The 27,178-nt window shown below is 37.2% G+C and overlaps 1 protein-coding gene across 1 annotated transcript in view; it reads left to right on the plus strand.

The window, feature by feature from the left end:
• Positions 1-27,178, plus strand: part of CRB1 (crumbs cell polarity complex component 1) — a 159,253-nt gene that overhangs the window by 55,079 nt on the left and 76,996 nt on the right. The window contains exons 3-5 of the mRNA XM_026480462.4: positions 16,714-16,909; positions 19,851-19,990; positions 25,607-25,789. Of these exons, the coding sequence (XP_026336247.4) occupies positions 16,714-16,909; positions 19,851-19,990; positions 25,607-25,789 (519 nt within the window). The remainder of the gene's footprint in view (positions 1-16,713; positions 16,910-19,850; positions 19,991-25,606; positions 25,790-27,178) is intronic.

Here is a 27,178-nt window from a genome sequence, read left to right on the forward strand (position 1 = left end):
TATTTATTCTTTAATTCATCAATATTTTGGGGGTATTTTTTATATGTCAGTCATTGTATTAAGAGGAGGCACTGTTCCCAAGGTGCCCAGTATAGTGAATAATGGCTCCTTAATAAACTGTTTCTGAATTGTTCTAATTGCCTAAATTCTTCCATATATTTCTGGGCACCCTTTGTGGTAATGAAACTGAGGTAAATAGATATTAGAGTTTACCTTCTCCACGTGTAAGTTATGATGGTAGAATGATATGTTAAGTGGAAAATTATTTTATTATTGATTGCCTTCAACTACCAATATTAAGCTAAAATTTATGAGGAACAGTGAAGGGGCTTATGAAACAGTACTGACACCTGAAAAGCTCCTTATTATGTGCCAAATCATCATATCCATTGTTTAAAATTGAGTTATGGCAATTCAATTTCAGTTTTTAAAATTTTTGAGTAAAAATAAGAGATAAATTTTTGTGGGGTTGGTGTGGGATTGCTTTTGTTTATAATGGACACATTTAACAACTCTTATGGTTTATTAAGATAGTACATTCTATTTCCTGCTGCTAGTACAATACTGTGAACGGTGACTAAAAGTAACAGACATGACTTTGGAGAAATGTTTCAGCCCTATTAGCTACAGTGTTCTGACATAGTCTTATAATTGCAAAACACAGCTTGAAAAATGGTGTTTTACAATATATGTGTTTTTATTTTTTTACATTTCAATTAATTGGATTATAATGAATCCTTTCAGTGGTATAAATTTAGGCATAAAAGACGTCAAGGGTATATTCCAAATGTAGTAAAGCACCTCTATTATCAGGCACTTTACTCTACAATGAATTAATTTATACTGTGGATATACTGTATCCCTGCTGGGCCCAGTGAAAATCAATGCCTTTTTCTCACCAGAACGTTAGCTGAAAGCCCACAATGAGGACGCTTCCCTTGCCTGAACCTTGGTATAACAGAGTTGTTCCCTATTTGACTATGCCCTTCTCTTGTTTTCTAAGAAATCAGCTAAATTTTATTATTTTAGCTCTGCTGACATGAATATAACTTGCTTACAGAGTTTAAAAGACACTCATCAGGCAGTAAGAATCATGTCTGTTATTAGCTAGTTAGGCTCATTCGGACACAAAGGTGCGATTTTAGGCTTGATCACCAATCTCCACAAGTAAAACAGCCTGTATTCTGGGAGCTCATCAGTGGTTCCCAGCCCTGACTAGACATTAGCCATTACCCAGAGAGATCTGAAACAGAGATGCCAGACTCCACCTTCAGAGAGTCAAATTTAATTGACGATTCTAATGTATAGCTAGGGCTGGGAGCCAGAAATCAGGTTTATGTGACCTTAATTTAGAAGCTTTTCTTGCAATATCCCATCATTTAGACCCACAAGGAGGCTAGCTTACCTCGATACCATTCCCTGGCTACCAGTGCTTGTGGCAATTAATGAGAAGCCCAAAGAAGGTCTATAGGACCAAGGGAAAAGCCAGAGCTGGGAAGAGAAGAAAAAGACTATTAGTAATCAGCATGATGCGTAGACATTCTGGCTCAACCTAGACCTCCCAATGAATCCTGGAAGCTATTACAATAACCTAGCTGCTGTGTGCTACATCCAAATTTAGAGGCTCATAAAGAATCTGGCTTACAGGAAAAAGCCTGTGCTCCTCAGAGCAGCAAAGTAAGAAAACGTAATAAATTTTAAAAGACAGAGAGGCAGGAGAGGAAAAAGAGCGGTAGCACATGGAGAGAGGGCTCACACTGCGGGAATCCTGCTCTGTGTGCTCCACTGCGCTTCCTAAGTGGTGATTCATGAACTGCAGAAATAGGTTCAGAGAGAGCCACGGAAGATGCTGGTGAGAATATGCCAGGCATAAGCAAAAACTCCAATTTAAGCTGAAAGTAAACAGTTGCAAACTTCTTTAATGAAAAGAGTATTAGCCTTGAGCATGTGACTGCTTTTAGTTCAAGCTTATGCAATGCATCATGCTTTCACTGAGGTCTCTCTTAAAATTAGCAGATTGATGAATGAAAATTTGCACATTAAGATGCCTGAAATATGAGAAAAATGGGGCCACAAGAGGGCAGGAAAAGGGCAATCAGATGCATGATGAAGCAAAACACTGTAGGAAAAGATCTTATATCCTCTATTATAAAATAGGTCTTTGGCATAAAAACAATCTTGTGGAAAATAAGAAAAAAAAACCCACTTCATCAAATTTACTTATTGATTATAAGATGCATCTTTATTTCAGAAACGAAAACATATGAAAAAATTCATTTTAATTCAAGAAAATGTGTTAGTGTATGGAGACTAGTTAGAAGACTAGTTGGCACATGGAGACTAGTTAGTTAGAAAGCCACTGCAATACCAGGGGTAAGACATTAGGACCCAGCCTGGAAGACGGACTGTAGGGATGAAGGTGACGGTAGGTGTAGGGTTCACTAAGAAGAAGACTCACTTGCCATTTATTAAAGCCAGAATATTCCCAAACTTACTATACCCAAGAAAAACTTGAAATCTCTAATATGAAAAATAAGAATGCATTAAAAGTTCAATTTCCATTTCCAACTTAATACACTCATCTCTATCAGTGCTTCTCGAAGTTTAGTATGCATCTGACTCACCCAGAGACCTTATTAAAATACAGTTTCTGATTTAGTAGATTTGTGGTAGGGTCTGTGCATTCATAACAAGTTCCCATGTAATACCGATGCTGATGCTGCTGGTGTGGGGACCACACTTTGAGAAACCACTGATGTAGACAATAACGTGGATTTTCATGTGACAACACAAAGTAATGTGTGAGTGTGTGTGTGTGTGTGTGTGTGTGTGTGTAGTATTTATTGATAGTAACAGTTCTGGATAAATGATATGACTAAAAATAAATATCTGTTAAATTCATTCAGTTGTTAATTTTGTCAACACACTCACGTATGTATATACATTGAGCTAGGCATTGTTATAAGCTCTGTAAAAATAAGAATAAAGAAAGGTGATGAAAAAGTCCTCTTAACATTCTAGAGGGAAGAGATAGACACGTATAAAATAAGTAATAAATGAAATATATAGTGGGTTAAGTGGTGAAAAATACAGTGGAGAAAAGTAAAAGTCAAACAAAAAGGGGGAATTAGGAATTAACTTTAAGCTGAATGACTAGGGAAGGGCTTACTAAGAAGGTAACACATGAATAAAGTTCTAGAGAGGTAAGGAAGGCAGTCAGGCAAATATCTTGTGGAATAGCATTCAAGGCAAAGGAACAGCAGATGCAAAGGCCCCGAGGTCAAGAGTACTGGAATGTATGAGAAGCAGCAATGAAGTTGATATGACTGGAGTGCAGTGAACAAGGAGAAGGAGACATAATAAGACTACTGGGGCTTGTGCGCTATTGTAAGGACTTTGGCTCTTGCTCTTAATAAGATGGGAAGTTGTTGGATAGTTCTGAGCAGAGGACTGAAATGATTTGACTCACATTTTAAGAAAATCACTCTCCTTATTATGTTGAGGATATACCAAAGCATGTGGTTAAGGTAGAACTAGGCGCCCAATAATACAATAACCCAAGTCAATAGACTACTATTAAATGGGAAAAAGCAAAAGAAAAGCATCAAGTTTTAACAACACCTTTTTCCTCCTTTAAAATTTAAGATAAGAATTAACACAGAAGTATCATGGATCTTGCAAACAAAATGTGAGCACACCTTTCCTGACCTGCTCTCTATTGCCCTCTGGTGGGAGGTCTAGATTATGCAGGACAGGTCTACTCCAGAATAGTTCCAGCGACAGTGTGGTTTTCCTTACTAGTTTATATCAATTGCATTGTCATACAGTCTTTCACATGCACACCTGAAACTTATTCTACCTCTCTGCATTACATGGTTACTCATTTATAATTTCCTATCAGACCTTATTCTATTAATAATTTTTTTTATGTTCTTTTCTGTGCTCTCTCCAATAGTCCTCATCCATTCTGATAAATAAGACAAACAGGTCACCAACTCTGACGCCGCTATTACAATGGCATTTATCAAAAGCACAATTTGAATTTCGGTCAATGTGGAGATTTGAATCTAGGCTTAATGTTCCATCTTTTCTAAATATATTTTTGATCAACTGAATCACTTTTCTAATATCATTTTTCTATGACAAATCATATAGATAATTTAATGGTCATGAACATAATTTGGGGAAATAAAAGTATTATATATTATAAAATCTAAGCTTATTACATGAGAAAAGTTGTTATTTTCATTATGATTACCATTATTACTGTAAGTTTTTTACTGATTACTGATTTACTGATTATTGATTTACTGATTAAAGTTTTTCCATAAACTTAATACATAATACAAAGTTAATACATAAACCATTTGATACGTTTAAATCAACTTATTGGGAATAATTATTAATAGTCCATATTTATATAGATATACAATATGTAAGACATGAGTTTAAAGAACATTTAAATATTGTTTCCGTGAGCATCAGCCAAAATACCTCACATTTAATTCACCATCTACATATGCCCATAACAAATATCTTTCACACCCAAAAGGCAAATAATGTGTGCCAGCCAAAAAAGAATATTTGAATTTCACAAACTGTATCTTCATGGCATCAAAGGAAAACGATTGTTTTTCTATATGCTCTTAACTATGAAATTGATCATTTTTTGTAATGTCCTGTAAAAAAAACTAAACACTTGTTCAGGCCTTTGCTCAGAACGAGAGCCATGTGAAATACTTTCATGAAGAAATGAAGTTGCTGGCTTTCGCCAAATGTTTGTTGAATGAGTGAACAAAATAACACATATTATCCACTCAGCAAATATTTATGACATACTTGCATGGCCCTGGACATTGTGCCAGACTGTGGAGACATAAAGATGACTAAGACAAAATTTATCCCCAACAAAATACTCACAGTTTATTCTGGAAGGAGGCGTGCAAACAAAACTCACAGTCTCTCACTGAGCAGAATGCTGAGGAAGCACAGAGAAAGGAGCTGATGACATTGCTTAGGGTCAGGAAGATCTTCATAGAACAAGTGGCCTACGAGCAGAGCAAAAATGCATTTCTTTCAGGACGCTGAACGACACTTACGTCTTCTGACTACATTTATTAGTAGAATTATTGTATAAGTAATAATGAGCTGAATAGCAAGGGGGGAAGGGCTGCAGAGGTTTTAGAAAGGGGTGAATGTCTCTTCTGTCATCTTGGATTTGACACCTGGTTTGTGGTTTAGCGAGTGGATGCGTATGGCACGCTCCATTTTAAACTCCCTGAGTACTTCTAGTGACTTCCTAGCTATCAGCAAGGTGTGTGCGCAGGTCTGAGTGAGAAGGGGATGAGCTAAAAAACATATAGTAATATGAAGTATGGGTGGAATGGAAAGACTGTGGAATTTGAAAGCAGAAGACAGGGCTTCCAGTCCCACCGTTGATGTGTTCTAGTGGTTTCTAGTGGTTTGACACTGACAAATAGTTCCGAGCTTCTGGGTCCTCATTCTAACGTACAGGCATAATAATATCACTGAATTCTCAGGGTCATGGTGATGATGAAATGACTTGCTGAAAGTTTTTCCATAAACTATGAAGCCGTAAAAATCCTGGTTGTCACTAATTTAATATCTTCAAATTTTGCTGCTAGGTTTTAACAATATTTACCTATACTTTTTACGGGTATCCTTTTTTTACACTGAATTGCTTTCTTTTTTGAATATATTAGAACCATACTCAGGGATAAATTACTGAGGTCATAATCTCTGTGCTCTATTTACAAGTTTAAACTGGAAAATTATGATATGTGTAGGCAAGAATTTATTCTCTGAAGCTGCCATATTATAAAACAAAGGATTTAGAAATGTATTAGTATTATAACATTTCAAATATTCAGGAATAACAATTATCCTAATGATCAGACACAAGAAAGATATCTGTTATGATTAAAACATTATAATTACAGAAGTGTGAAATGTATGTATAACATTGGCATATTTACTATAAAATGCAAATATTACAATTTTCCTATTATCTTCCCAAGAAACTCACAAAATTAAGCAAGATAGAAACCATTTATAAAAGTGGAGTGTTTTTCAAACATAGCATCTTGGATACTTGGAAATGGGTTACTCCGAATTAAACTTTATATATATTTTACCAATTTTACAGATTAAAAAGTATACATACATATACATATTAAACACAGGCAGTAGACTGAGGAAGTCATGCATGTTAATTAAGAATATAATATTTTAATATCAAATAACGCCTTTGTACATGTTACGATATTTATGAGAGGAGTAACGTGGGAGGAAGAGCATACAGACAGACTTTGAGAAGAAGGAAGGGTGAGTTTGTTAGTACTGGGAGAAGCAGTAAGCGCGGGGAAGTAGAATATTTAATATTTCCACAGACAACCGTACTCCTGAAAGTATCGTTAGATTCAAGAAAGCACAAGAATGCACTCCCTCTTCTCTGCTCTTAGGGCTGACCAACAGGAGCCGGTCTTTCTATCCCTAGAACGAGCTCTAGCCTCCATGATTTTTCTAGAAAGATGAGAATCCTGCAATAGTGTCAAGGACATTCTTCCACTTGCACCGATGGTAGAAGGAGTAGATGGGAGGACAAATACAATAACGACTAAGAAAACCTGCAAAAAACAAGTTTAAGATTGAAAGCAGCGGTTATTCCAGTTATGTCTCTCTGCGAAAGCAAATCCTATAGAAACGAAAAAGATTTCCATTATCTGTAATGACAAAATAATAGAATCAGTCATTCATAAAGAAAGCAGCACATACTGCACACGAGCGTGTCTTGCCATGAAGAGTACCCGGAGACCGGGGAGAGTTCGAGGGTCGTGGAGACACAAGGCCACCGCCCAGCTGCAGGCCCCACCTACCCAGTGGCGCCTAGTTCCGCAAGGGCAGGCGTGGGGCTACCTGACTGCCTGGTCAGGAGCGGTGCGAAGGCCTGGGGAGCCCTGGGCGCCGGCGTGGCTGCCGCGATGCGCCATGCGCCGTCCGCAGAGATGACTGCGCATGCGGGACCTGCTCCGCGCTCTGTAGCAAGCGGGAATCCCGCCCAGCCCAGTTCCTGCTCTGCGCCCGCACGGGATCCGGGGAGGCCCGGTCCCTAGCCTGGGCTCTTGCGGGAAGGCGGGCATCTGGCTACGTTCAGGCCTGTACCTACAGAAAGGACCCTGACTTCCAGAAGCCAGTTATGTCAGGAAGTCTGAAGCCTTGCTTCCTGGCACCAGGATACCCTGGAATAAAAGACATTTGGGATCACCCGTTTTTGGAGAGGCCTCGGTCCGTAACAGGCAGCACATTCATATGGGGGACTGTCGCTTATTTGCAGCCACCGCCTCAGAGTGATTCACAGGGTTGGGGCACCCCTGCATCCGGGAGGATATGCGGGTGGTTGGCGCCAGACCCTAGCTCCGCAGGCCTGCAGAGCACTGGCTGTTGAAGACTTGCTGAAGGGGTATGTACTACGCTTGCCACGGGTATGGTTCCGGGAAATCAGGGGTCTGGAAGCCGTCCTGCGTCTGGAGAGGCCAGGTCACTGGAGTGGGCTCTCATAGGAAATAAGCACCTGCTTAATTCCAAGTCACAAACAACCTACTGATGACTGTTCCCGTTGAAGGCAGATCTGGGGGAATTTGACCGTCCTGCCATGGCCAGGTGGGGCAGGCTTGCCTGGGGATCCTCCAGCAAGAGACATCCGGGAGTCCTAGTACCTGGAGAGTCCTGGCTCCTGGAGTCTTGGTGCGGGAGAGCTAACAGGGCGTATTGGTCTCGCACAGCTCTCTGAAGCAAGCAGAAATCTGGTCCAGCTGCAGTCCCTAAACCAGGCCAGGACCGGTTCAGGAGACGCTGTGTGTCTGTGGTGTTCTGTGTGGGAAACGAGGTGTCTGCAAACGTCTAAGGTTGCCTTCACAAAGGGACCCTATCACTCCGAACCAGATATCTCCGGAATTCTGAAGCCTTGCTTGGGGGGACCAGGGTACCCTGGAATGAGAAACATCTGGGATTTCTGTTTCCTGGAGGGGCCTGGGTCCCCATCAGGCAGCACGTCCAAATGGGGAGTGACTATTGCCATCTTAGTATCAAATCGTATTGTGGGGGGAGGGGCCCCCTCCACCCATGAGGCTATCTAGAATGTGAGGCTGAGTGGTAGACCTCAGGCCTGAGGGGCTCCAGATGCCCTGGAGAGAAGACCGTTCGGCACATGCTGTGCAGTGTAGTTCGAGGTAGCCAGAGATTGCAGTAGGACCCCAGTCGAGCGATGCCAGTGCCCTGGAGTGGGAATTTAGGAAACAAAGCATGGAATTTCATCCCTAACCTAGCTATGTAAGTTTGTTCCCCTGAGGGCAATCTAGTGGGAATATGATTGCCTTACCTTGGCTAGGTGGGTAGGCTGGCCTGGGGATCATTCAATGAGAAGCCAGGGAGCCCTGGTCCCTCCGTAGAGGGAGGCCAGATCACTGGAGTTGACTCTTGTGGTAATAATAAAGTATTAATAATACTAATAAATAATACTAATAAGATAAATACAGTAAGTAAATGATAAAATAATGTAAAAATATAAACCAATTTTCATAGTTCATCAGAATTAATCACTGATAGTTACTTTGATTCCATATAAATCAAGAGAGAAAAAAATCTGCAACTGAAATATAATACAACACCAAGACACTCTTGATTATGAAGTGTATCATAATTCCTAGATTTAAATCTATGATGGAGAAAAGAGCAGTCTTCAAATTGATAAAATTCAGTCATCTTTCAGAGATGAATCCTAGGCTTATAAAGTCTACTTTAAGTGACTTTTTTAAAAGGTATTTGTAACTTTCTGGTGTCCTTAGAAAAGGTATATCTAAATGCACAAGCTAAATCTTATTGAGTAAAAACTCAAAGATGTTCCCACTGAAAATAAAAAATCTGCCTTTAATCTCTCGTAGCATCTTGCTAATCAGTATTATGCTTGTTTCACTATTAATCAGCACAGTCATCAGCCTCTTTGCTCTGAGGATGTTAAAAATATTATAACTATGATATAGAGGAGGAAAAGGTAGTATAAATCTAAAGCTGTAATGGTAATTGGTGCTAGAGTACCTCTTTGCAGTGATACTTGGTTCAGACTTGCACTGATAATTGTTGTAATCGATACACCATGCATCATTCTTTAAAGAACCCAGGAATAGTGTATATAATTCTTATTCTAAAGGAAATATGCATAGAGGCCAGTTAGATATTAAACATACTAAGCGGATTCTGAAACTTAGGATGATAACCCAAGGCTAGAGTATAATTATTTCCAAGCATGGGCTCTGCAGATAATGAGAAAGGTGTTCAGAGTGGTCTGTTGTTGCCACACTGCATGCATTGTGCATCCTTTCCCCACTGTAATGAGTGATGAGCACAACACTGGTGACAAGACCTGCTCCAGGCTGATAACATAGGATGTGTGCTATCTCATGGCACAGAATGTTAACATTGATCTATAATTGCTGAAAGATGCATATTGAGTTGCAAAATCTCTCAACGCTGATCAGAAGTTTAAGGCACAATCATTCAGAAACAATGTTTAGTTTTAATCATTTGCCAAAGCCATGAATTTGCCTTTGTGGCTTTTGATTTAGAGTGGGCCCAGGCTCACAGAAGCATTGAGGACCTCCGTCCTGGCAGAGCAGATTGCCTTCTGGGACAGATGATGGATTAATCCATAGCTATGACTGGATCATTCATTCAAAATTCATTGCGCATTTTCTCTTTTTGTGTGCATTTTCTATATTCAAGAACATGGGCTAAATGCTATAGATCTTAGTGTTAAAGGTAAAAAAAAATCACTTTGGTGGTTTTGTAGATAATATGAACAAATAAGCATTTGTCGTTAAATGTATTACATACTTTTATATTACAGGGGATTATAAGAGAACTGTGGAGTGGCACCTAAGGCCGATCTAAGTAGTTAAGTATAGTTTCCGGCATCATGTGATACTCAAACTCATTATTTCAGAACTAATTAGAATTAACTGGAAGGAAGTAGGAATGAGGAGCGGGACATCACAAGCAAGGGGAATACCTGTGTGCAGCCTAAAGACATGAGAGACCGTGGAGCTGCAGGAGCATCATTGTAGGCGGTACCAATAGAGTCCACATCTTTTCGAATCTTCTACCACATTTGAAGGCTTTATCCTGGAGACAAGAGGAACTATTTATAAATTTTGCACAGACAATGATATAATCAGATTTGTATTTTAAAATAATCACTCTCAAATGTAGACAATGACTTGAAAGAGAGATGTCTGTAGCAATAAGACAAGAAGAGGGATGGTGATGGGGTGCCTGAGTGGCTCAGTCGTTAAGCATCTGCCTTCGGCTCAGGTCATGATCCCAGCATTCTGGGATCGAGCCCCGCATCAGGCTCCCTGCTCAGCGGGAAGCCTGATTCTCCCTCTCCCACTCCCCCTGCTTGTGTTCCCTCTCTTGCTGCCTCTCTATCAAATACGTAAATAAAATTAAAAAAAAAAAGAGGGATGGTGAGCTGAGTAAGGTTGAGACAATGGGGATGGCCCTTTAGATCCATTTCCATGGGGGAAATGACAGGATTTGGTGACTAATTGGAATGTGGGAAATAAAAACAAGATGATGATAACTCTTAGAAATCTGGCTTGGGTGATTTAGAGATAATCCCATTCATTGAGAAGTTTGGCAGGGATAGGAGTATAGGGAGTCATTGAGGGTGGATTGAGGAGAGTTTATATTTGGAATTGTAGAATGGTGTCTGTTGGGAGAGTTGGAGAAGACATCCTAAGATGGTTGGAGTCAGAAGGGTAATGTGGCCTAGAGTTACAGACTGCTAACGTATAGCTTATGTAAAGATGTCACAGGAAAAACTTCCTGATACTCCTTAGAATGGTCACCTGCTTCTAGATCCATAGTCTTTTCTTAAACACAAGTTAAGTAAACACACTTTAATTTTTTCCAAAGTGCCTTTAACTCCTTCGCCTTTGCTGGAATTTGGCGTTTATCTGATTAAACCACTTTCTATGCAACCCTTATAAAGGTTTTTTTTTTTTTTTTCTCGATTTTCAAGGCCAGGAGGGAAGGTTGGCTTTCTCACTAACCCCCCTACGCCTGAAAGACCACTGGTTCATCTTTCACTTACCGCTCACACTACTCTTTTCTTTTCCTTACAAGCCATTATTTCCTAACCTCCAGGACACTCCCAGTATTCTCAATGACGTCTGCTCTTTCCCAGCCAACTTCTTTACCTTTGGTTCAATTCAGCAAAATGTGCTAAACACTTGTCATGGGGCAGGTGTCTGCTAGACACCGAGGATGTACATCCTTGAAGAACGTAAAGCCCTGGGCTGTGGTGTAGCCTTGTGGCTAATAGCACAGGCTCTAAATTCAGACGGCCTGTAATCTAATCCTGGCTCTACCACTTTTTAGCCTTTTGGTTTGTATGAGGTTTCTTAACTTCTCTGTGCTTCAGTCTCGTCATGAAGAAAATGAGCGTAATGATAGCACCTCATGAATAATTTTTCAAATATCAAACAAAATCAAATAATATACATAAAACGCTTAGCACGGTACCCTACGTGAAATAAGCTCTCAATGAATCTCAGCTCTTACTATTAATAATAAGAAAGGATCCTTGTCCTTAAAGCAGTTGTTGGAGATTAGCAAGCAACAAATAATAAAATATAATGCTGTAAATGCTAAAAAAATGCAGGAGGGTAGAACCAGTAAGGAAATCAGGGAAGACTTCACTGAGGATGGGGCATTTAACATAAATCTTAAAGGATGATTTCATCAGATGGACAAGTAAGAAAGAACCTTCAAGAGAGAGGGAGAAGTAGTGTGTCCAAACTCTTGGAGGTAGGGGTATATGGTGGGTTTGAGAAAAAGAAATTGATCTGATACGACACGTATACTGGCATAGAGAGTGATGATAGAATTGTGTTGGGAAATGAAACCAGAAGTATTACCAAGGTTTTTAGATCTCAAAATGAGATGTTTTCACTTTATCCAAGTCCAGTTAGGAGTTTTGCAGAACTTTATGAACTATGCTTTCTGCATTTCTGGAGCTTCCTATTTTCAGTGACTACAGCCAGACACTGATGCAGCGTCAGGTTGGACCCTCTCATCATTCCAAACTGCTTTCCCGCCGAAGTTCTCACCACAACCTGAGCTTCCGGTGTCCTTGCTTCTGTTAAATTCTTACCTCATCTTTAGCAGAATACCAACCACCTGGCTTCTCCATACTCATACCATCCAAAACTCCTTCTGTCTCTTGTTATCTCCTTACGAGCTTGGACTTTGTGGAAAGCTATTCTACTGATGTGCCTGTGTTATCTCTGAACCTTCTTGTTCTTGACCTGCAATTATTTCCTTGCAGCTTTCCAGTTCTGGAAAGCCCCTCATTGTCTACTCTTTTCTCCTAATTTAAAGTTGATTGCTCTACCTCAGATAATTACTGCCTAATTTGGGCTATATATTTGCCATTGCTCACTAGCTACTTATATGTCCATTGTAGGCCTTTTTAAAAAAGGTCATATTAGTATAGTGGCTGCTCCAAATTTGTCCAGTCTCTAGCTCCTGTACTCTTGGTATGCCATCTGTATTTGTTTTAATGGAATTTGAAGCTATTCCAAATTTCCTTCCAGGAATATGTTTGCTTCCAAACACTTTTCAAAAAAATTTTTTATTTTGTCTACCCTGAGGAATTGAAGAAGGAATAGGAAAAAAACAAATATAGGTAACACCTACCATTCATTGAGCGTTTACTATAATTCAAGCTTGGTATTAGCATATGGCAGAGCAGAGCTTAGTCCAGAGTGGTCTGTCTACAAAATCCATCTTCTTTCTACTCTTCCATGATAAATGGCAAAGGAAAGGGGAAGAAGGAAAGTAATAATAGTAGGTACAGTTTTTATAATTTCCTAACGCAGCATGCTACAAAAAGTATTTGTTGCACTCATTGGAGAAAGCATTTGCCTGCCTTTCATGCTTCAATAAGCATTCTCTATAAAACTGTAATTTCCATCTACCCAGGTCCTACATAGTTTTCTCTGTTCTACCATTCTGTACTATGGTGGCTTGGGAATTATGTGTGTCCTGATGTCTTTCCAAAGTTCTGTAAGAGAAGTGAAGACAACTTCTCTCCTTGGATCTCAGCACTTATCTGGGGTGGTATCAAGTTCCCAACTCACCCAGGGTGAGGCTGAAGAGTCTGGGACTTTTGCTCCGCCTTCATTTTTGCTACATCTTTAACTCTCTGCTTATCTCTCACCTGAGGTGGGCCAAAAACTGAACAGTTCTGCTCGTTTAAATATTCTATTCAAATCTTTCCTGTCTCGGGTCTGTGTATCAGTCAGGTTTTGGTCAGGAAAAAAAAGAACTCGTTCTATGTATATCAGTTATAAAAAGTTTAAATGGGAATTAAGGGCTTATCCACAGAAAGGCTCCATAATTTGTGAGTCCTGCGGCAAAATAAAAAATGTGGGGCCCCTTGTTAAAAATTTTTAAGAATTTCAAGATGGTGACAGGAAAACAAACCAAGCAGCAGTCGGTTAGAATTGAACTATGACCTCTCCCAACACACAAATTCCTCTGTTGAAGTTCTAAACTCTATGTCGAAGTACCTCAGACTGTGACAAATATTAGTTAAATATTTGGCTGTGAGAAAATTTCTGAACTTCTTTTGACAGTTAATGCAAATTGAGTAATTCAGAGTGAAACTACCCCTGTCAGGAATTAATGATCTGACAGCTTAGGTCACCTGTATTTATGTAGGGATTGCCTTTGTGGATATTAGCACAGTATCCGTTATAGTAAGTTACCAAAGCTAATGACGTCAGGGGATTTTTTTTTTTTCCTGTCCTATACTTATTTCGGTGCAGAGTTCTCCTTGTCCTGCTTTTTTTTTCATACCCTTTCTATTTTCTTATGTTTCATACTATTAACTGTTAATGAATTCCAACAGACTGGTTTGGTTCCTGGGTGGATTTTTATGAAGGAATTTTCTAATTTGAGTTTTCTATTTCTTAGACAATCAACCACAGAAATGCTACTCACTGTGACTCTATTCAATTTCTATTACTGCATATAGTTATAATAACATGGTGCTGTACTTACTAACACTAGCCATAAAATGAATGTTTCCAGATAGAATGGACCACACAGTTCAGGTATGTTTTTGAAGGCTGATTAATTGTATATTTAATGGATGTAAGCATGTGATTGACAGTAAGCATCCAAATGAAAAATGAAAATCATAGTTAGTTATCCAGATGTTTTATCTATGAAGCCAGCATCTGGAAATACAAAGACATCTGGATGACTGACCGTACTTAAACCACATTCATCTGACTACTTTGGCATCGTGCAGGCATTGACCTAATCATTTTTGACTATATCAGCAGCGGTGATAAGCTGCAATAAAATCATATTACTAAGTAATATCAAGGTAATATAAATAAATCACCCCAAAGTAACTAGCTGAATTGAAATTGTATCTAAACTATTGAAAGACATTCTTATATGTACATCAAGATCACTTTTAAAGCTAAAGTAGTTGAGCTACAACATGTAAGTGGAGTTTCAGAATTTAAAATATGGTTTATAATGTATTTCTTAAGCACTAGGAAGTAATCTGGGTGCATATCAGATGAATATATGAATTTTATTTGTGTTATAAAAAAATAAGATTTAGAAAAGCTTTAACAAGTTCTAAACCACTGATTTGGTTTGATATGTTAATACTTTCCAGCAAATATAGATGACTAAAATACCAAAGGATATAGTCTAATATCACATAGGGAAAGGCACTATGGACAACTGAAGTGATAAAAGAATGGGAATTTGTAGTGATAGGAATTGCACAAAGACAGTCATTGATGAGAATGCGACACAGGCAAGAATGCCTGTGAAATCACCAAGCCTTGACCCTGCATATGGTGGTGTTGAGTAAGTGCCAGTTGCCCTCTGCTCAGAGAGCACTACAGGAACCCACAAAGACCAAACGTTCCTGGGTGGGCATCATTCACTCTTTAAAGTTGTGATCGATCATTGTCATTTCAGGGGAGGTAATTTTGTGCCTTATAATTACTGAAGACTAGCCCATATGTTAAAAAATAATTATAAGAAAAATATTTTAAAGAACTTATAATTTTTGTCTTATACACATTCTTGGAAAATAGAGATACCTATGATCATATTATTTTGTGTGGCAGAAACAGAGATACTAAAATATTGCTGAAAAGCCATTTCAGGGAGAGAATGAGAATGAGAACGCAGGTCTTCTACTGGCCAGTTCAGTGTTCTTTCCCTTGACCTTACAAATGCCAAGTAAAACAGATACGATTGATCTCATTCCCAGACTGGGTAAGAAACAGCCAGACCTCAAATGGCAAGCCATTTACCTTGCAACAAATACAGTTCCACAGCTTTCTATTTTTATCAACATCAAATTTGATTTTTAAGTATTTTTCTTCTCAAAAAACAATCAAATTTAATATGCTGGCATCCCTTTCAACTTAGGTATTTATAGGATCTTGGCACAGTTGTAAATGGTCAGCAATGTTAGAATATTCTACTGCTTTTTCTGTCAAGAAAGGCGGCACGTAATCAAACGGCTAACAACTTCTGAGTCACTTGAAAATCCTTCAATGTCATTTTAATACATCATTTATTATCCTGGGTTATAGGCCTAGAAATAAAGATATGCAAATACAGATATTGCCCCTTTTGTATCTTTTAAAACATATGCAAATTTGATTATTGTATATCAAATATTATTTTGGTAGATTTGGTAGGGTAGTTTGTCTCCATGTGACTACTTTTGTAAATCTTAAACTTCTTTTGCTTACTAAATAATCTTCCCTCACTATTTGGATGGGAATAAATACAGATTTTTTTTATGTAACATTACCTTACAATGAAGTAGCTCCTAATAATGCTACTAATTAAGTTTAAATCACAAACTGATTTCCTAATTAAAAGTAGTACTTTACAACACTATAGAAAATTTAAATTTTTAAAAAAGTCTACGCGGAAGTAGCACTTGAGGAAATAATTGCACATTGTATTTGTCCAATACATGTAGAAGGAACAAGTATTTTTTTTTCTCATTTAGTATGTTCCACCTACTGTTACCATCATAAGCACATTGTAATTTTAATAATAATCCTGGGAGGTAATTACAAATATTGGTCCCATTTTTCAGGTGTAGAAACTGAGATATGGAAAGGTTAAGGAATTGCCCAAGGTCACACAGCTAATAAGTGGCTGTGCCAAGATCCCAACCCAGCTCATTTGGCTTTGGAGTCTGGGCTCCTACCCACTTCTCTATATGATGCCAAACTAAGTGTTTAAAAATAATTTAAAAACATTGACCAGTCCCTTTTAAGCTTCCAACAAAAGTACAGTTAACAATAACTTTGTTCTAAAAATGACTCGTTTCAACAGATGAAAAAGCCACAAGCTGTTGTATGCAACAGTTCTTTGTAAGTAACAGCTGCTCTGCATTGTGCAACTTCCCACAAGCATGCCAGGACGTTAATATCAATTACAATTAAGGAGGAAAATTATTTTGGGTAACATAACATTTGACAAGAGCTTTGGTAAATAAAGCGCTGGCAAAGAGCTGAAATATGAATTCTGTACTCAAACTTTTCCTTTTTTCTGTGCTGACTCTCTTGAAAGGTGTGAACTGTGAAATGGAAGTTGATGAATGTTGGTCCCAGCCCTGCCGAAACGGTGCAACTTGTCGGGATGCTCTGGGGGCTTATTTCTGTGACTGTCCCCTTGGATTCGTAGGTGAACACTGCGAACTCAACAGTGATGAATGTGCCAGTCAGCCGTGCCTCCATGGAGGACTGTGCGTAGATGGGCAGAGGAGGTATGTTTTCTCCTATGTTTGGGTGATTGGCTTAGAGAGAACTCACGGACCAACAGCTATTGTACCACTCTGGGGAATTTGGAGAGCTTATGTCCTTAGCTTAAAATGTTCATAGTGCTTTGCACTTTAAGTGACAACAAGTAGTAACATTCAGATTTTACTTAAAAATGCATCTTTCGAAGGTCATTTGTCCCAAGAGTGAGGATTTTCCAAGTCCCTCCTGTAATCGTTTAAGCTTTTATGTTACAGAAAAGTGCCAGCTTTTCAATTCCATGAAATAAACCTGTTGTAGATAGGGAAGGTACAAAAACAAAGCTAGAGATCATTCTATATGTAAATATTAGGTGGTATTTACATAATAACAAGCATATAAATCAAGTGGTGAAAAATAAATCCTTTAGGAATTTTATATAAACAGTGTTGGAAAAGGCAGTGATATTAAATTGATTATATCTTGAATTTTCAGGTGTTCAGGTAATTGGGTGAATCCTTTTGAGAGGGTAGAATGGTGAGAAGTAGCCATGCGATTCTGTTCCAAAGTAGATTCTATCATTGGATTTTCAGTAAAGTAATAAACAATAAACAAACAAATAAGTAAACAACTCCTTAATACGATACATATAATAAATTTAGGTAACGGTAGTTGAATTCATATAAAACATTTTAGAGAACTTTCTGATACCTATTTTTTTTAAATAGGCTCCACACTTAGCGTGGAGCCCAACATGGTGCTTGAACTCATGACCCTGAGATCATGACCTGAGCTGAGATCTAGGAGTCGCAGGCTTAACCGACTGAGCCACCCAGGTGCCCCTGATACCTATTTTAACCACAAATATTGAGTTATCAAATGCATAACAATTTGAACAGCATTAGTACTTAATGTCTTATTGGGTCCTTCAACAGTTCAGTGGAAGGCAAGATAAGCATTAACATTCTGCCATTACATTAAGGTGTCTAAAGTTCAGGGAAGTTAGGTGACTCCCACAGTTCACACAGTTAATTCTTTGCAAAGGAAGGACTAGAATCCAATTCTCTTTTATTTAGTAAGTAAGATAGAATTTATCACAAATCTGAGTTTCAAAGAGAATCAGATTCAAAAGGGGAACAGTAAAAGGCATGTGTACTTCAACTATATCCAGCAAAATGATATGATTTTAAATAGAACAATATGGGGTGCCTGGGTGGTGTAGTTGGTTAAGAGACCAACTCTTGGTTTTGGCTCAGGTCATGATCTCAGAGTCATGGGATTGAGCCCCGAGTTGGCTCTGCACTCAGTGTGGGGTCTGCTTAAGATTCTCTCTCTCCTTCTGCCCCACCCCTTCCCCTCTCTCAAATTAATAAATAAATATTTTAAATAAATACATAAATAGAACAATATAATTGTATATTTCTTTTGTAAACTATGAAGCCTAACTTCTAATCGTGTTCCACATCTTGCCTCTGACTTTCAGGTTAACCCAAATCATTCACCAGGGGCAATAATCTACATTCTTGAAGGCAGGTTACTGACAAACATGCAGACACACCAGAATGCAAGTTTCCATACATGCACTCCAGAGGAAGAGCAGGAGGTCCTCCCATCCATGCTTTGCTATCTCCACAAAGCATCAGACAGAAAATACACAAAGCTTTTGCTTCCTATGGAAATGCAAGCAGAACAAGGCAAACTCTGCCATCCTTTCATTTCTTTAACTCGTATGCCATGAATAATTTTTCTGTTTTACCCTTATCTCTCTTGCTACCTAAATTTTGAGAAGTTAATCACAAGGCCAACAAATACAACTTGATTTTAATTGCCCACAACAAAAAATTAACACATTTGCTATGAGGTTAATGGGAAAGTCAGAAACTACACACACACACACACACACACACTAGGTTCAGACCAAAGGAATATGCAAATAGAGTCTCTAATTCTGGGAACTGAGATCCACTAGCCAGCCTCGAGTAGATAGCTCTTGTCTCTAATGTCTTACATATAGTAGATTTTTAGTAAATATTTTTAATTAGTAAGAGGATTTCTCACTAGCAATACAAATAAAAATTATAGTAACCTATTACATTTGCTAATATTTCAGGTTCCTTAATGAAATTTTAATATCTGTTTGGTGGGAAATATACACACAAGCCATTGAGAAGACGACTCCAAGTCTTTATAAATTCATAGGTGTTCTTTCCGCCAGAACTTCATTTTATCTAAGTTGAGTGTGGAAGCCCATCTTTTTACAATATTAAATCCCTGAGGCGATCCCATCTAAATTAAAAGACTCCTCTTGATAAGGTCAACAAGTTTCTCTATCAGATTTGTGTTTTGAATCTGTCAGATAATCTCACTCAACCAATGAATGGTTAAAAATAGCAAGACTCAAATATTTCTGTAATCTAAAAATAAGAGAACATAAGTCACAATTCATGTAATGAGGGCTTTTCCTGTTTTTTAAATAATTTATTGTTTCATTTTTCATAAGGGACCTTATTAATGGGCTGTATATATAAAAGAGTGACACAGTGTTATAAATCATTCTCTACTGCCTTCACAATATTAACAACTTTATTTAGTACTACTTAGTAGTAATTCATTATTTTCTGATGCTTCAGATACTGTGTCTATTCTTTATATGCACATTTAATTATCATAATAACCCTTGACATAGGTATTATTATCTTCAATTTATGGATGAGAAAACTGAAGTAAATAATCATGGTTTCCCAATAATTTTGCATGAAGCCATACAATAAATTTAAAAAGATAATAAGATATTAGTATGGAAATACATAATGTTTTCAGGTTTATAGAGACAATTCCCCAGAGTTTTTGAGATAAGTATTAAAACCATGCCCTGGGTCTCAGATTAATGGACATGGGAAGAGACAGACTAAGGATATTTGATCTCAATACAACCAAGAGTTGATGTGAAAATTTCATTTTACTCTCCAGCTATAGCTGTAACTGCACGGGTAGTGGATTCACAGGGACACATTGTGAGACCTTGATGCCTCTATGTTGGTCAAAACCCTGTCATAATAACGCTACATGTGAGGACAGTGCTGACAATTACACTTGTCACTGCTGGCCTGGTAAGTGACAAAGATCTTCCACCATTTTTTTTTTTTTTGCTTAGAATAGAAACAAATCACTTATAGCAAACATAAACTAAAAATTCATATTGTTAAAAGTTTAAAAGTTTAAAAACAACTCTTTCTTGTACTTATCATTGTTTAATTTAATTGTATTCTTCATTGCTTACACATACCTACTGCTACACTATGCATTGTCTAAAGTAGGTTACTAAGCTGCCCAATCATCAGAACTTTCTAAAAGAAACAGGGAGGAGAAAATGAATAGAAGAATCAATTTCAGCATGGTCTTCATGGAGAAAAATTCACTTGAAGATGTTTCCTTTTCTTCCAAGATGTTTTCTGTAATACCTAGAATATATTGAAACTCATGAAACAATATTAAAATCCTAGGAGATTGTATTATAATTCATGGAGTCAGTCAACATAATTACGATGGTCCCCATAGAGGATATAGAACGATAACCCAGAAATGGGTGTATTCTCCTAGGCACTTATAATATGAATGAGATTACAAGTTTAACATACATAAACCATAACTAAAAATTACACATAAAGTGTAATTAGATTGGAGTGTAGAGGTGATACCAGAATCAGTGGAAAACATTATATAACATTTAAGTCAACAAGTCGTCTGTAAATATTGGTGTTAATTTTGGCAAAAAATATGCTCGACATATTTTTAACCTAATTCTCACTAGGATTTCATTGATAGAAATAAAAGAACATCTTCTCTTCTTTCTTGATCCACTGGTAAAAAATAATAAACCTATGATTATTTAAAATCTAGTTGTTATAAGCTTACTGATCATCTAGCCCTTTGTCCCTCTCATTTTACTGTCTAAAAAAAAATAGTCCTGTGGTGGGCAAGGAAACATGGAGACTGCGGTCAATCCAATTGTTGGTAGCTTCCCATCGAAAGGCATCCCATTGTTTGGTTACATAACACCCCCTGCTTTGGTTACATATATTTTGTAGGTAAAAAGCAAATGTGAAAGGGTGAAAGGAAGCTCTGAATTCTATGGCTCAGAAATCTTTGTAAGTCATGTGTCTACCCACTTCCAGATAATGAATAGGGCATGTTTGTTATCCCTTGGTCATTGGCTTGACTTAAATACTGAAATTATTCCAAAATGTGTTTTTTCACATTCTTGTCATCAATCAGCACTCAACATTCAATCAGTACTCTGTACAGAATCTCTATCTGGAAACAGGGGTGAAGTGGACAGTTTGGGAGTAGAACAAATCCATCACTTATTAACTGAGTGAAGCAGGGTGGTTACCTCTTACTTCTTAAGTTCCTTGTCTGCAAATGAGGGATGAAAAAAATGTCTTGTATTATTATGAAGAGTAAGATTATAGAAATAGGGCCTGGAATATATTAGGTACTCAAAAAAAGCAACTGTTATTACATACCAGGTTCTGCAACAGGAGGTAAGAATTACATATGAGAATGGTTTCTGTTCTCTAGAGGATTTGTAATAAAGTCAGGCAGTTAAGAAGACCTACCTAAAAAAAGACAAATCAATATGTATTCCATTCATTCATGGATTCAATCATGTAACCCACATGGATTTCAGTGCCAGTTATATATATCAGGGGTCTGGGAATCAAAAAGACATGGTCCCTTCTTCTAAGGAATTTAAATTCTAGTAGAGGGACAGTGTGGAAAACACATGCATAGTATAATTTTTAGTACAGTAAAAAGCTAAAATAGATTCTATAATAGGGAGTAAGGTGAGAAGAAGTACAGAGATGGCCTGATCCAGTAAGCACCATTTTAGAAAATTTGAAAGATCACTAAGCATATCCCAGAAATGTACTCACTAGCTGTGTGACTTTGGGCAAGTGGCTTTACTGCTATGAGCCTCAGTTGCCTTATCTATAAAGCAAAGATGATAATAATATCCACCTCATAGAATTGCTTTAGAAAGAGATCCAGTAATATATATAAAGTTCCTAGGTCCGGCTAGACCTTACCATAGTAAGCACTCAATAAATGTTAGCTAGGTACCAAAATTAGGAGACTGACCATTCTAGACCCTTATAGCTAACACATAGCAGCTCATAATTTATTTAAGAAGAGAGGAAGGAAAAGGAGGACAGAAGGAAAAAAGGGCTGTAGGCACACATGGAAAAGAGTATATCCAGTTGTAGAACTTTGAGTGATTGTTCCAAAATGCTGGAATACATAGGGCTGGTGGCAGAGAGTTGAGGTTGGAGAACAAGACAAGACTTAAGCCAGATCATAGTGCTGTTTGCCTGCCCTGAACACTATGGGGCAGTGAGGTAGCATAATCTGACCTCTTGATTTATGTAGAACTCTCTGGCCCTTTAGTGGAAGATTATTGAAAGAAATAAAAGGTAGAGAATCTAGTAAACAAAAAAAAAAGTTCTGCAACAGTTTAAACAAGAGATAAAGCTATTTACCAGAACTATGACTACAGTGTTTAGGGTGGGGATGAGGGACCAGACAGCCTAAATGAGACTCATTTAGGAGGCAGATATGATGTGATAATTAAGAAAGGGGCACAGACTAAGAACAGTTCTGCTTGAGTTTCTTGGGTTATGAGATGATGGTGATTTTGCCTAGATAGGCAAGTTTTGGAATGTCTTTGTATCCTATTCTTACTGTTATATACAAAGAGAAGATTTAATGTTACAAACTACCCTGTATCTAAGAAAAAGAGACCATTCCTTTGGATTACAAGACCACCATGAGTGAAGGTGGTGGCAAGAATCCACCGCTATAATTGCCTGGGGTCCTCATTTCAAAAGTAATTAATTACAAGAAGTGTCAGTCATCTTAAATGCTTATCTAAAAGTTTCTTGTTACCCAGGTAAGATTGGATTTGTTTAAAAAAAGAAAAACGTAAGAACTCTGGGGACTTAATTCAATATCATATTGTTTCTTTATGCAAAGTTTTATAAAAAAACTTGTTAAAACTATTGAGCATAGCCTTGACTGAAGGAGTCTATTTATATGCATGGTTAAAGGAAGCAGCAAACAAAATTCCCACAGAACCCTAGTGGTGGGGACAGGACTGGGAAGACCATAAATCAGAACCTTCCTAATGTTCACTATAGGAATAGGATAATGCATGAGTCGGAAAGCAAAAAAGGATTTATGAAGGTTTTAAATTACTTCCTTACCTGGCCTGTGTATGAGTCTTGAATCTTAAACTGAGAAGAAAATTGAAAATAGTTGGAGCTTTCTTCAATAAGTTCAGTGTAACACAATGAATACCGCTTTATAAAAACTTGTGAAAAAGTAGATATTTGGGTTTAAGAGACCTAGGATTCTTGCGGCAGGGAGAGAGGGGTCACCACAAAGGATTGTGGGATTTGATCTGACATGGGCTTTTAGTTTCCTTTTTCATATGTAAGTTTCTTCAGATAGTTGAGAAAGACCTCAAGTGTCATATGTGACAAATGTTTTATACTGTTGGGCAACAGAATTTACGTTGTGGTTATGACTTGACATGTGACCCCATTCAGGTTTTTATTTAAATTACAAAATGAGTAATTGTATCATGTTCTCATTATTTGCTCATTAATAGTCAATTCTCCAATTTACTTGCTAAACTGGAATTGTAATCTAAATTGTTGATTATTACTCTTTGAATCTCATTCAGTCATTGATTGAAAGTCTGCTATTTATGCATTGCTTGGTATTGGAGTGATGAATAAAACAGTCCCTGCTTTTGTGGAGCTTATGGTCTATTGAGGGAAGCAACTATACATAAAAATAATAACAAAAATAATAAAAAATTATTTTAAGAGTGATGAAAGAAAGAACTGGGTGATATGAGAGAGAACAAAGGGATCTTTATTTGGATCTGTTCATGAGAAAAAGCCATTCTAAGATAGTCATACAAGCTTAAGTCTCAAAACTAAGACTTGGCCAAGCACAGTCTTGGAGGAGCACATTCTAGGAGAGGGACCTGTGTCATAAAGGCCCCGGGGGAGAAAACATTCTAGGGAAGAAATGTAGAGATGGGAATGGGGCCAGATAATAAAGGGCAATTTAGGTTAAGGATATTGAATTTTATTTTGTATGAAAGCAGAAGCAATTGAATGATTTTAAAGTAAAGAAATACCATGATCAGATTTATAAGTTTTATAATTTGGGATTGTAAATTTCATTTTAAAAACCTATTTCTGAGCAGAGTTAAGTGACATTGCCAAGATCTTTAGTTGACTGTGAAGTCACTTGTATTATAAGCCCAATTATGTTCTTTAATAACTTCATATTTCAACTTATGTATATATCATGCTATATAAATCATCTTATAAATCAATCAGAAAGATAGTCTAATGGGAAAAACAGGAAAAGGATATGAAATGATTTTTAAAAATCCAAAAACATGTTAAATTCAATAATAATGGGGGAAAATGTAAACCCAAACAACAATGAAGTACTATTTTTTTTTAACCTAACCAACTGGTAAAACATTTTATTTGGTGATAGCAATTGTTGGCCAGGGTTCGGAGCTATATGCACATTCATCCAGAGCGAGTAAGTATATAGATGGTACAACCACTCCAGAGGTGTTTATCAGTATCTACTAAAATAAAAAATGTACATAATCTATAACCCAGAAATTCCACTCTAGGCATAGACCCCAGTGGTGTACCCAGACATTTATATAAGCATGCATATATAATGCTATTCACTGCAACATTGTTTGTAATAGTAAAATGTATGTCAGTGCATTAAGAGAAAGGTTAAACTATGGTACTTCCATGTTACAGAATACTTGGCAATAGTTAAAAATTATGAGTTAGATCTATATTACTAACATGGATAGATTGTGCGAGGGAGTGAAAAAAGCAAGTTATAGAAAGATTCATATAGTGTGGCAATTCCAGTTATGTTAATATACATACGACAAGACTGTATATATGTGAATATATATGAATATATATGTGAATATATATATATGACTATACATAGTTTTTTTTAAAAAAACAGGTGCACATGTATGTAAAGCCAAAGAAATAGTTCTGGCATAGACTGTCTTTTATATTTAATATTCAAATTTTTTAATAAAGTACTAAATCATTCATGTTTTATTGTTTCTATTCTTGTCCTTAATAAAATGACCCAGCTAAATCCATTCAAACACAAAATAATTTTTTATTCTGTCTTATTCAGTGTGAAGAAGTAATCATTTACCTTTGCTTTGAGTTCTAAGAAAATAATTTAGGGCTGGCTATGTAGTTTCTGCTGACTTTTTGGCTATTTTCTCTTTTTTTTTCCTTTTGGTTATTTTCTTTAAAAATATTTTTTTCTCACTAAAAATTCAATTGGAGTATCTGAGGAAATGGAGTCTTTAAAATAATCAGGAAATCAAAGTTATCCTGAAGTCCCATTTTATTTCAAGCCTTATTAATCAAATATTTTAAAAAATATTGGTCAGTATTATACAAGGGATTCCTTTGCTACTGCTGTTTTCAAGAAAACCTTCTCTTACCAGATTCTCCTTGCTAGCTCCTTGAGGGCAGCACATCGTCTTGTTAGTTGGTGCCAGCACAGTGGTCAGCCTCCTTTCAGGCATAAACTCTGGTTGAGGAGTTTTGACCCAGCTGCTTCTCTGAACTTTCATCCTGCAGGATACACGGGTGCCCAGTGTGAGACCCACATCAACATATGCAGCAGGAACTCCTGCAAGTCTGGTGGGACATGTGTAGAGCTGTCCCCAGAGAAACAATATGGACGCCTTGCTCAGCTGCCTTCTTCATTCAGCCACCCTGAAGCCTCAGGTTATGTTTGTATCTGTCTGCCTGGACTCACAGGTGAGGGCAAAGAGGAGAGGGGACTTGACTTTCTAGCACTTTATGGCAGATCATACATTCAATCAAATGGTGTTTTAGCAGTAAGATCGGTGCAGTATAAACTCTGTTGCAATGGTGCAAAGGGTCCCCCTTGTGGGCATGAAAAATACCGTGTTTCATATACCGTAATTCTTCCAATCATGAAGAAAATGTTAAAAATAAGGATGAAAGAGGTGTTTGAAGGGGAAATATTTTTATACGTCATGCTAGGAATTGGAACCCAACTCCAATTATTTACTTTATAAACAGAAAATGTTGAAGTTTTTATTTTATAGTGATATTAAACTTGTGTGTTATTCAAATTTGCTCTGAAAAAGTTAATGCCTATAAATATATTTACACTGAGAACAAGTATCTAGTCTCAAGTAATTATCCTCAACTGCTTTATAGCTAAAGTTGTTCTGTATGTCAAATTTAAGGGACTCTTTTTCTACAGCATTCTTACTCTGAAACCTAGAGGAAATTTGCATGTATATTTTCCAATGAGCAGTTGTGTTTGTGTCTGCTTCCATGTTCTGAAAATTTTCAGAAGTTTGGAGATAAAAAGAAAAGAAGTTTGGAGACAGTCCCCATATTTGGTAATGAGTAGCAACTGGCCTACAACTGCACAGATACCACTGAGAAAACTAATTACAGTCTAACTTTCTATCTGAGTTCTTTCTCAATAGATTGATTGATACCTGAGGAAAATATTTCGGTTGTTATTGAAGATTTCTGAGAAAAGTAAATGAGGAATAAGAAAAAAAGGGGGAGTGGGTATCTCCATTTATTATTCCTTTTCTTTCGGTGTTTTCGGTTGTGAAATTTAATTGTCTTTGATTCATGGCAGTGTTTGCTATAGAAGATATTTTCCTATTCACTCTCCCCTCTATCAGAACACATAGGAGAAAAATCTCCCCAGTGTCGGCATCAGAATAAGTATTTTTCCTGAACAACTTCTAGCTTGCATGCGTTTTCTCTTAATAAAAGGCATGCAAATAAATCTCGATAAATGTTAAAAAGCATGAAATAAATTCATGGAATATATCATATTTCCCAATTATGTAGGTGGCTAGAAATGTTATTGGTCAATGTGGGTTCTACAAACATTAGCTTTTTTCTGGAACGTATTTATGTATTTACCTTATCTGGGATTATTTAAATTTCCTGTTTCTGTTTCTTATGGTTGCCCTTTTTTTCCTTATTTTTTTCTGAATTATTTAATCTTGGTATAGTGTATGTATTTTTGTCATCTACTCTAAATTCTTCTTGAAACAAAATAGGGGAGTTATAAATGTTTTTAAATGTTAGATTTAGGGTTATAAAGAGGAAATGATATCAAACCGAGAAGCCATTGCAAATATTGCCTCA

This window comes from Ursus arctos, unplaced genomic scaffold, assembly GCF_023065955.2.
Source record: "Ursus arctos isolate Adak ecotype North America unplaced genomic scaffold, UrsArc2.0 scaffold_2, whole genome shotgun sequence".
In the NCBI taxonomy this organism is placed as follows: domain Eukaryota; kingdom Metazoa; phylum Chordata; class Mammalia; order Carnivora; family Ursidae; genus Ursus; species Ursus arctos.